Source organism: Tympanuchus pallidicinctus, unplaced genomic scaffold (genome assembly GCF_026119805.1).
Source record: "Tympanuchus pallidicinctus isolate F22 unplaced genomic scaffold, pur_lepc_1.0 scaffold8, whole genome shotgun sequence".
NCBI lineage: Eukaryota > Metazoa > Chordata > Aves > Galliformes > Phasianidae > Tympanuchus > Tympanuchus pallidicinctus.
Genome location: NW_026294802.1, coordinates 523,033 through 535,416, shown reverse-complemented (window position 1 = coordinate 535,416; position 12,384 = coordinate 523,033). Strand labels below are relative to the sequence as shown.

Sequence of the window (12,384 nt, the reverse complement as noted above, 5' to 3'; positions counted from 1 at the left end):
CAACTGCTTTGTAATGCTTTGCCTATAAAAACACATCATAGAGATGTTTTGAAATAGAAACAGTGAAGTGAAGAGAATCTGAAGTATTACATTCTGAGCTCCAAAATATTTTTTGGGTCCAGCTCTTGAAATAATTGATTTTATATAAGCAGTGCAAAATCTTAGTGGGTTTTCTGTATTTGAAACTAGCCACAGCGATACCAAGTTTTGTAAAGCTGTGTTATAGAAACTGCCTAGTCATATAACACATAAGATCAAGCTTTTCACTTCACATTGTGGGATCCCATGTAATACATCTGTTTACATGAAACCAAGCATTATGAGTGCACCAAGAAAACCAAAGTTTTATTTATAGAAGCAGAGATTTCCTCTTGAAAGGAACTTCTATTCATTTTGATGGTTGAGCATATTCTAAGGTCCATTAAAAAGTTTTCACTACTTGTGTTGCTAGGACAATTTTTGATTCCTTCTTCACGCCAGCAGTAGATTAGTAGCCAACATTTTAAATGAATTTTAAAGGGAAGCCTTGAGTGTTGTCATTTTGTAAATGAACTGCTTTTTTGAAAGTTCATTAGTAGGCAGATACATGGCAGAAATGTGTTTGATAATCTTTAGTGTTTTATAGTTATTCAATAGGTTTTTGTTCATCCATATTTTCACATCAAGAAGAACATTGGAATTCCTAGTATATGATGTATATTCAGTTAAACAGGATCAAGCCATTCAGAAATAAAAACAAAAAATTGTGTTTACAGTATTATGATAGATGTGCAGCCAACATTTTTGATTGAAAAGTTAGATAGCTATTAGTTATTTACTGAAAACCTGTTTTCTTACACCTGCTGTTCTTTGTAAAAAAAGTACCGTTAACGTGAAATTTTATAAAACCAATTTCTACCGATTTTATTTTGATTTTTTTAATCATATAAAATGCAGTCCACTCTGATTTTGCATAGGGCATGCACAAAATTGCTGCTATATATTCACCTTGCACTTGCTGGTGAATTAACCTTTCTCTTTTACTTAGTAATTTTTTACTCATACAATATTGTATTTAGGGCACTCAAAAAGCTTATGCAGAATAAGCTTTAATATCCTCATTTTATGGTTGAGTGAACAGAATCACAGGAAGCTTAGGTGTTTTATCCAAGGTCATCCATGTGAGTAAGTAGTACAGTGAGACATAAAATTCACCAGTCTTGTGCTGTGGCCTAAGTCTTCCACAGTGTTGTCATCCAGCATATCAGCCATTGCCGATGTCACCCTCAATCTACATGGAAATTCTGAATGCCTGAATAATGATATACCTTGCCTCACGTAGGTTTTGTCCAAAAATGTGATGATCACAAGATACCCATGAGATTAAGACTTTTGAATAAGAGTTGCATTTACAGTTCTTAAACTACTATTGATAAAATTAAAAAACAAACAAACAAACAAACAACCAGATGAGAACTATTCCTTTTGCTTTGGGGTAGAAAACTGATCATGATTTTAATCAGCAATAACTGTCCCCACAGAGAGGATGCTGAATGTTGTGACAGTGATTGGGTAGATTCTGCTAATAGAAGTCTGCAGTTGTTACTTGCTTATCACAGAACTTAGTAGAAAACAGAACCCATCTAAGGGTGTCCGGTAAGCAGATCAGCAGCTTGCACTTTTTCCTATGTCAGTAGACACGTTTTTTGCAAAAAGCAATGCTACAATGTAGTACTGTAAAGATTGATAGGATGGATCTGAATGAGTAGAATAACTGGGAAAGTACACATCTCCACATGTACAAGTGCTCATCAGTGAAGTAGGTTATATCAAACAGGAAAGCTAGACTGATATGCAGTTTAATCATTCTTTTGGTTTTCTCTACATGACACTTGACTTGATCTCATAGTCTATTTGGATTTGCAGATGCTATGCACAGAAAATGATTTAGCCTTTGTTACTTCACTTTATTTCTGTAAAATGTAGATAGTATGAGACTCGATTCATTGTAATTTAACGCAGCTGAAATGTGGAGAGAAAAGCCCTATGTAGGTACAGAACAATTGTATAAATAACCCACTTCTTCAAAGCAGTTTGTAAAATTAATAGATTTCCATCCTACTTCTAAAGAGATGCAGACTATTGCACAGAAAATCTGAGCTTCCTGACATCTATCTTGTTTTTCTTAGATACCTTTTGGCTTGTAAGTTTTCCACAGAATTCCAAGAATCTATAAACCACAAGTTGAAAATTTCATGCATAAAATTGTTGTTGCATTGTAACTTTGAAATTTCTGTATTAATTGTTCTTTGAACTATCCTAAGAACACTTGTGTTAAAATTTTAGCAACATTTGTAGAACCACATTTATTTGCTTTTAGCATTAAAAAAAAAAAGAAAAAAGAAAAAAGAAAAAGAAAAAAATGTGTCTCTATATTTCTAATAAGTGCTTTTGTTTAATTAACTAGGCAATAAGGAATTTCTTCCATTCCTGTGCTGGCTGGTGTGTTGTCACCTTCATTCTGGGAGTTTGTGATCGACACAATGACAACATAATGTTGACGAATGCTGGACACATGTTTCACATTGATTTTGGAAGATTTTTAGGTCACGCACAGACATTTGGAAGTATAAGAAGGTTAGTATATATAGTAATACGTACAATAGATAGACTTTAAAAAGAAGTTCTGAATACCCATTAATAAAGTACAAGTAAGGTCATGCTTTTTTTCTTTCAATTTTTTACAAAACATAAAAATAAATGTAGGAATTACTAGAAAGGTAGCTGAAATGAGATGTTGGAGATCCCCTTTCAATCTTAAACACAAACAAACTAGCAAAAAACCTTAAATTCTTATCTGGTCAGAAATTTGGATTAGACTAACCTGGGTAGTGAACAGAACAGTAGACTATGGCAAACAGATTCTGCTTTCCATTTTTTCTCTAACAGTGTTTCTATAATGAATGCCAAACCATAGGTGTGTCTAATTGACAACTCCTTTTCCATACTGAGAGAATAACCCAAATTTTCCAATTAGACATGAAAAGAGATTGCATTAAGCCTCTGTGGGTGAAGCTGCAATCTTTACATCATCTTTCAAAGATAGTGAAGGTCAGGTCTTATTTTGCTGTTATCTTGTTGTACTTAAACAAGAATGCGACTTTTCTGTTTCTATCTATCTCTGATGCCTACATGATTATAACTATAAATAAAATAGTGTGATCGTGTTTTCTAGTTCCTGCTGTGGACATGCTATAGGAGGATTAATAAAATAATAAATAATATTAATAAAAATAGGTGTGATCATTCTCGTGTGTATAGCACATGAAGAAACTGTTAAATAGGAAATGGATGAATGATACTTAATAATGACAAATAAGTGGGGAGAATGACTTTTTCCATGTTTCCTAATAGTTTCCAGAACTAGTATTAGAATTAAGATTTTGAGTTAATTATTCCTTTCTTTTCTTTTGTTTTCTTTCTTCTTCTTTTTTTTTTTCTTAAGCTTGCCTTTGACTGTTTTACACTATCTCCATGTACGTGACAGAAATTACTGTGGGAATATTGATATGAAGGAAGCTGATGAGGCTAATAAGTACTCCCTGAGCTTGACAGTTAAAAGATTTAGCTGCAGTGTTCAGAATTATCATCAGTCATTCAAGATATGTTCTTTTAATCCTACTTACTTGCTAGAGAAATAATAAAGCAGAACAGAGCCATAAGAAAATACTCAGGCACACTCGGTTAAATGTTGCATCTTTCACTCCAGCAAACCTTCTTTTAGAGCCCCGCAGAATTTTTCTTGAGTAGGGTTCTCCCATGAGCAGAGAATTATTTAGTGGGAGTGAAAGGTAGGACCAACAAAATATAAGGACATACAAAGCAATATAACTTAAGCAGAAATTATGTAATAGCAATAATAAAAGTAGATTTTGATTTTATTGTTTTACAATTCAGTCTTACTACACTGTGTAAATAAGACTATAAAAATGACTTACATTGTAAGTAAGTAACATCCATAAACAGTAGCCATTTTTTTTCCTCTTTCTCCATGCAGTATATTGCTTTTATAACATAAAATAAAATGATAATTGACATTTTAGGACCTCTACTTAATTCCCTCATGGTTCCTCACAAAACAAAGACTCATACTTTCTGTAGGTTATGAACATCATGAGCCTTCCCTGAACCTGCATGCAACTGAGCAGGTATGAGATTAATGACTATGGCTCTCATGAGCTGAATGCACCTACAAGAAATGTGACATATTATTTGTAACACAGAAACACAGGCATATGACATTTCTACTTCCCATAAAGTTCAGGCTCACTCAATTTAAAACGCTCAGTGCTATTTGTATCCATCCATTCCCACAAGGCAAATCCTGAGGTAGTTTTAGTCTCTACTTTTAACATTTCTTTATATTAAATTTTTATTTGAGTTCTTATTAGATTTTTATTTGAATTTTTTTCACTATCAAATGATTTCATGCTCCTAAAATAACATTGATAAAATAGCAACAAAATAATTTCAGATTTTGGAGTTATTTGTTCTGGCCGTTGGATTTTGGTTTTGTTTTTTATACAGTAGATGCTATGTACATACTTGTGAAGTTCTGTAGGTAGCTTTAAAGAATGAAGTGTCTAATGCAAATCTCTAAACAAATAACAACAACAAAAAAGCTATGCAAATGAATAAATTTGTGTAGCTTATTATCTGAAATTATGAAAAATGGACACTCCTTTGAAAATTTAGGAAGATATCTTTCTTGAAACAGCTATCTAATATGCTTTTAGAGAGTTCTTTTTAGCAGTCACAAAATATTATTCCTCATAAACTTTCCTGAGAATAGGTCTTCTCTAGCATTCTGAATATGGAGCATTAACTCTGATGTAAATAAAGATATACAGAGTAGCTTTCAGAATCCCACTCTGTCATGCATGGACCATGGTTCTTTCTATGAAATCCATTATGAGTTTACAGAGTATTCTTTGAAGATTATATAATTCATGCAGTCATGCTCATTTTTGCATTCATGATTGCATAACACTCTTGCAAGGGCTTAGTGAATTTTTCAATTCCCTCCCCTCATTACTAAAAGGTGTCCAACAAACCTGCCTAGATTTGAATGCAAGGCAGAAGACAGTGGTTCAGCACTTCATCTGTTCAGAAGAAAGACTAATCAGGAATATTCTTTTTTTTCTAGTTCCCTTCACATAAGCAAATATCTTAAATACTAATAATAACCTATCTTTGCATGGGTCTGGGAACTAATGTTTTGGAAGAGTGTTGAAGGGAGACATATCTAAAAAGCATCATGAGAGAGCTTTCCTTTCGAAAATGAGACTTTTTTTTTAATCATACTAATTATACATTTTGTTAGTGCTAATAAAATTCCACTTCTTTCATTTTCTAATCCAGCCACTGCATTTGACCCTATATTACCCTGAAGTACTTAATTGTTCAGGTGCACTCCAAACTACATGAAGAAACTTCTATCATTTAATTTAACTCTCCTATTCTTTCACTGCTGACTATTCCATGGCAATCACTTTCTAAGACCCACTCTGAGTGAAACAGGTGTACTATTATTCAGGTAATGAAATCAGAGTAAGGCAGTCATCAAATGGCATGGAAAAAGGTGTTGGGCTCATGGCTGTACTTGCTGTACTTTCTTTGATTTTTTTTTTCTTCTTTTCAATGCTGACCAGCTCTTTTTAAACATTTTTTAATTGGTGAATTAGGCAGTAAGATATTTATTTAAGTCCTGTACTAAGTGAACCAGTCCAGTCTTTACCAGTCTCATTCTTTCCCCTACCAGTCACTTGCAGAACTTTTGTTAGTCAATGATATGTGGTTTGAAAGCTGATGGCAAGATAGTAGTACAGCTCATGGCATGCTATATATTCACATTGTGATAACTTGTGTATATTATTTTTTTAAAATAACTAATCACAGATTTTTGTTTTCCCTGATCTGAATCACAGAGACACCCATCTTTTTGCCAAACTAATCCTGCATGTTGGCGGAGTTTTCCCAGAAATTACATCTGCTAAGATGGTTTTCTTCTGCAAAGTTAATTACTGGAGGCAGTCTAACTATTCCACTGGGTTTTTGGAAGGAAGTTTCAAAAACATGGGAAAATGATGTTTCCCACACTTTCTTCTTACATCAGTAAATTTCCTATGCTGAAAAACACTTAAGAAAGTCTGAGCATATAAAAACTTATCACTTTTTATTTAATAAGTAACACGTTTCATTTTAATTGTTAATAAAATTGATTTTAGTTTTCCTGGAAGAGTTTATTTGAAAAAATGCATTTTTTTAGTCATTTTTTTCTAAAATGTCAAAGTTGGAATCCATTCAGAGAAAAAAAAAAAAAAGCTCTATCTACACGATTACTTTTCCTACTTTTAGGAAAATAATGGAAGAAGGAAGATAAGCATTTGAAATGAAATTTGAAATTTGAAATAATTTTCTTTTTTTTGGGGAGGGGGGGTGTTGGGGTGGGTGGGTGAGAGGGGTACTTCTTAAAGGAAAAGCCTAGAATGTGAAAGTTGACAAATAGGTTGATATATAAACAGTTTCTTTGGACTGACCAAAAAAAGAAACATTATAAATGTTTCAGTGTGCCTGTTTAATAGTTTATTTTCTGCAGGTTAAATTTATTATTCCAGTATGATCATTCTGGAGTTAGTTTATGTGAAGTATAACAGCCAGTATCCAGTTTCAGCACTTCCTCTATGTTGCCCTTCAGAAATCTCTGACTGAAATCCTGGAAAGATTTAATTTCATAACTTAAAACATTAGTATCACCAGTGGTCTTAATAAGATTATACAGGTGTTTAAAGTTGGTCATACAAATCAGTCTTTGCATAAAGACCAAAAGGTGAAATATGCATAAAAGGCATAAACATGAAACGGTATCACCTGAAAGGTGAAAAGGCCTAAAGAGGCTTGGATTTATGAGGCAAGAGGTCCATCACTTCTGATGTTAGGCACCTCTAATTGCCATAAGTTAAACACCAACAGCACAAATCAAGACCAAGCAGTACAGTTTGAGTTTCGGATGCATTTATGTTCTCTTTGTCTACTTTCAACAGTGGAATTTATTGTTACTGTTTTGCTGCTTTCTCTAATTATCAATCCTGAATAATAGTTTGTGCTTTTCTAGCGAGTGTTTATTTTCATTAACAGCCTCTTGTGGAGAGCATCCACTAAAACCTTTATGAGTAAATTATATTCACTGTCCACTTGGTATTCTTGATTTAATTTGTTACCTTTTTCAAAGTACCAAGACTTTGAAAAGACATTTAGGAGGGCATGTTTTGGGTTTTTTTTCCCATACAATCCCTGTATTGATTTGACTCTGTCTAGTTCTGTTCATCTGAGTGCTTTCTTCTGCTCTATTGAGTCCCGTGGAACTCAGTTCCCATCTGTCATGATTCCCAGTTCCTGTCCCATCTTTTCATTCTGCTGAGTCACGGTATTAGCTACTTTCCAATCTTTAGGAAATGCTGCTTTCCTGAAGGAGTCATCATGTCTTCTTGGCAACAGTTATTTAGGCTAGATAAATTATTTGATGCCTTCAGAGGCACCAGTGGAGTTTCTTCTGCTTTTCAAGATTTATCACACAAGTCATTTCAATGATTCTCTATCACCTTCCTATTTTAGAGATTTCATTCTTCTCTCTCTCCTTCTCTTTTTTTCTCATCTACTCCATGAATTTCTTTAAATCATGACTCCACAAACAGGAATTTTAACAATAAAACAGAAATAAAAGAGAAAAAGGTAAGATGTTCACTTTGATTATATAATTTTATTTGTTGTTCTTTCCAAAGTATAACTCTTTACAGAGACATTTCCTCTTTCCTCCTCCCTCAGAAACATTTTATTGTAGCATCTGTTTCTCCAGAAGCATTCTGCATACCTATTTATATTCAGGGAAAGCTGCTCTCACACACAGTCTGTGTATATCAAGCACTTTTAAATTAATTTCTGTAGCTTGGTTGTGATATCTATTTCTGCTTGTTCCGCATATTACCTCTTTGTCCTTCATCCTTAAGTGGAAAGCATACTGACATATTTAATTCATGTAGGATTTCATCCCCTGCTCTAAGAAACTTCAGCTTCTTCATCAGTGATTTATTCTTCTCTTTTTGGAATACAAAACTCCATCAGACATCTACTACTATCTTTTCCAAATAGTCATCTCATACAGAAAAGACCTGCTAGCAGATTAATTAGTCAGTGTGAGATATAAACCCTGTTGTTTTAAGATATCTTTCAGGTCTTGAGATTTAAAATCCTTCTCCCCCTTATTTTTTTCACTGGTGAGAGGCAATCACAACACAATAATTAGTTGGTCAGCAATCTCCATTAACCAGAGGAATTGTTACAAACTCCTTGTGAATTAACTCTCAACTACTCTATCCATATATTTAGTAATAAATTCCTAACAAATCTGGAAAATGTAGTACTCATAGAAAATGATATGAGGCATCAGGAAAGCTGTACTAAACACTTTCCAATACTGACACTGAATTTAAAGTGTATAAAGGACTTAAATACACCTTAAAATTGCTATGCACTCTGGTTGGTAGTGACTTGAAGTAGAAGCTGCTTTGTATGTGTCTCTCAAGATAACGACACAGAGTTGAAGCCCCAGAATTTCCCTGGACACAGTAGTCTTGGACACAGTAGTGCTTTTAAATTAGTCCTTAAGAGATGCAGGGTTGCAGCCAGGACATGTATGTTCTTTGAGTACATCTTGTAGGGAGAATCTATTTTGGGATTCTACCCAAGTATCTGACAGTACAAAGTGGTTGAAATTCTGATGTGCATGAATAAATTCTGTGGTCAAATTTCAGAAGAACTAGTGATCACAATGGAGACTGGGAAAATGCAGCCAGTGTGAAAACCAGCAACAGATGACCAAAACTAATTTCTGCTTTCCCATCATGAGTCTATTGCCAGTTTTCTTGTCACAAGGTAAGGTTCTAAATGAGTCCCTGGTGGCAATACACACTGCAAATGTTAGGTCTATATTGAGAACTGTGACCAATTCTAACCTTAGCTGTACATATTTGTCATACCAATACAGTCACTTTGCATAGTAATCCTATGAGAACAGATGTACTCAAATTTCCATTTCAATAACTTCACTTGGCCCACTGTGAAAGGCATTTTAGTTAAGTGAAATTCTTTGCACTTTGGACAAACAAAGGGGCACAGACAGTTACCATGTGTCAGTATAAATTGGGAAACGGATGTTAACAGTGATAAATCAGAGCCCTTACTTTTAGCAAGGATTACAGCTTGTTTTCCACTGCATCAGTTAAGCATGATTAAATCTCCATGTAACCAATTCAATTACTTACAAACACAGATAAATCTTCTAGAATAGGCCAATTCAGTGTGTGAAATCTTACATTTACTACTGATCAAAATAGCAGATATGTCTAATACAGTGATTTTACTGGCAAGCTCACATTTAGATTCTAATAATCAAAAACAAAAATAATACCGAAGTTGATATTAAGAAGAAGAAATGTAGTGAATAAATAAGGTCATAGTGGTATAAGAGCTGTCCTCAATTGACTAAGAATTGTACATTGATGTTTCTGCCTCTAAAAATAGATAATCATATAAAAATGAGATGAGTGAAACTATACTCAAAAGGCTGGTTTCAAATTTGCAGGTAGAACTTTTAATCTAGTAGATATCTCGAAAACTAGTAGAAATAGAAGAAAATAGAGTTAAAACTTTCTTGTCATTATAGATTTTTAGTGATTTGGTTGAACAATGTAGGTCAAAAATCACAGAATCAGAATGGCCCAGGTTGGAAGGAACATCAAGAATCATGAATCTCCAATCCCCCTGGGCAGGGCCACCAACCTCACCATTTACAACCAGGCTGCCCAGGGCCCCATCCAACCTGGCCTTGAACACCTCCAGGGACAGGGCATCCACAGCCCTCTGGGCAGCCCGTTCCAGCACCTCACCACTCTCTCTGAAAGAACTTTCCCCTGACATCCAACCTAAATCTCCCCTCCCTCAACTTAAAACCATTTCCCCTTGTCCTGCAGTTATCAACTCTTCCAAAGAGTTGATTCCCCTCCTGTTTGTAGGCTCGCTTTAGGTATTAAAAGGCTGCAATGAGGTCACCCCGCAGCCTTCTTTTCTCCAGGCTGAACGAGCCCAGCTCCCCCAGTCCATCTTCATAAGGAGTTGTTCCAGCCCCCTGATCATTTCTGTGGCCCTCCTCTGGACTCTCTCTCTGTCTTTCTTGTACTGGGGCTCCAGACCTGGACACAGTACTCCAGATGGGGCCTCACAAGAGCAGAGTAGAGAGGGACAATCACCTCCCTGTCTCTGCTGGCCACCCCTCTTCTGATGGAACTAAGCCCAGGAGTTAAAAATGCTCAGACACTGAATTCAGTCCTATTTACCTACAGTCTTATCCAGTTGAATCCTGAAAACCTGCTACGACAATCTCTCCAGGCAACCTGTTTCAATATTTAATTATCCTCATAGTGAGGAGTTCTTTTTTTCCATTATTGTCAGTCAGAACCTCAGCTGTTTCAATTTAAGACCTTTGTCCCTCATTCTTGCCTGACTCCATTCTTTTCATAGCCTCCTACAGACATCAAAATATTGCTATTTGCTCTCCTGAAAACCTTCTCTTTCCCTAGGTAAACAAGCTTAATTCCCTCAGCCTGTTCATTATTTTGCTACTGACGTATCAGTTTTTCTTCTTTCCCTTCACGTTCACTTTCAGTTTTAATTCTACTTGAGCTTTAGTTTTCCAAACACCATTTCTGCATGCCCAGGTAGAGATTCTGTATTTCTGTCCTTGCTTCCACCCCCTATATAAATATTTTGCCTTGAAGCTTAGTCATGAGTTCCCGTTGAGCCAAGTGAGTCTCTGTCTGTGTGTTACTGGAAATAAAATCTATCAAAAACAAAATTCAGGGTAAATCTCTCAGGAAAAATACATTCTGTTTTATGGTTTTGTGGTGAGTTTTGTTTTTGCTTTTTTTTTTCTGTGGTGGTGATGTGTTGGGGTTGTTTTTTTTTTTTGAGGGGACAGGGTATGGAACTGTTTAAAACATGCTAACTCACTTATCTCTTCTATTCCATTCTAAAGTATTATATTTACTTTGGCAATTAAAATTTAGACTGTCATTTTGTTTAGACATGGATGTTATGAGTCAGTTTTTGATGATCTGAGAAATAAAGTCTCAGCAAGAGCTTTTTTTTTTACTCTTTTCAGGAGCAGACACCTATCTGTGGAACAGATTGCAGTATTTCTTCAGTAAAATAAATAGAAACTAGAAAAGTTTTCTAAACAGATCTGAATATAGATTTTCAAAACAAGCCAGTGATACTGTAAGTGGTAGCAACCATAACTGAAGTCGATGGGAAAACTGCTGTCATGCTCCGCAATGGAAGTATATGTTTTATTAGAAGTGCAGAACTGTTTTAACAACCAGTCATGGAAACTATCTGCCTGTGTTTCATATTCAAGATGAAAGGTTACACCAAGTAAAATACCAAAATACACCACATACACTAAGTAAGATACCATCTACTGCATCCAGGCCTGGAGCCCCCACCACAAGAAAGACAGACAGTTCTTGGAATGAGTCCAGAGGAGGGCCGCTAAGATGATCAGAGGGCTCCTCTCCTATGAAGAAAAGTTGAGGGAACTGGGCTTGGTTAGCTTAGAGAAGAGAAGGCTTCAGAGAGACTTCATTGTGGCCTTCCAATATTGTTTATGAGGGTGGATAGTGATAGAATATGGGGAAATGGTTTTAGACTGAGACGGGAGGTTTAGGTTAGATATCAGGAGGAAGTTTTTCACTCAGAGGGTGGTGACACACTGGAACAGGTTGCCCAAGGAGGTTGTGGATGCCCCATCCCTGGAGGCACTCAAAGCCAAGGTGGATGTGGCTCTGGGCAGCCTGGTCTGGTGGTTGGAGACCCTGCCTGTGGCAGAGGGGTTGAAACTAGATGATAATTGTGGTCCTTTTCAACCCAGGCCATTCTATGATTCTATGATTCTGTAAAGTTTGTGAGGTGATTGACATCTTGCAGTATTTTCTTTACTAACTAGTATGCTGGGATAGAGAATAAAGTTGTTGACTGTTGAGGAGATACCTATATAAGATCTCTTGACCATGCTGAAAGTTGGAGTTAGCAGCAATAGATAGTTTTTCAGAAATGTGTCTTAGAGTTATGCAAAGTCAGATAAGAATCGATGATAGAATATTGAATTGTAAAGCATGAAATGTGAAGTAACCATATTGCTTCATGTGACACTGGTAAAACTGGAATACTTTCAACTCTTTACTTTCAAAAAGATATGGTCCAATTACAAGGAGTCCAGACAAATGTAATTAA

General features: G+C 35.5%; 1 protein-coding gene across 2 annotated transcripts in view; it reads left to right on the top strand.

The window, feature by feature from the left end:
* Positions 1 to 12,384, top strand: part of PIK3C2G (phosphatidylinositol-4-phosphate 3-kinase catalytic subunit type 2 gamma) — a 200,105-nt gene that overhangs the window by 126,666 nt on the left and 61,055 nt on the right. For both annotated transcript variants that reach the window (XM_052668620.1, XM_052668619.1), the window contains exon 24: positions 2,447 to 2,616. In XM_052668620.1, the coding sequence (XP_052524580.1) occupies positions 2,447 to 2,616 (170 nt within the window). The remainder of the gene's footprint in view (positions 1 to 2,446; positions 2,617 to 12,384) is intronic.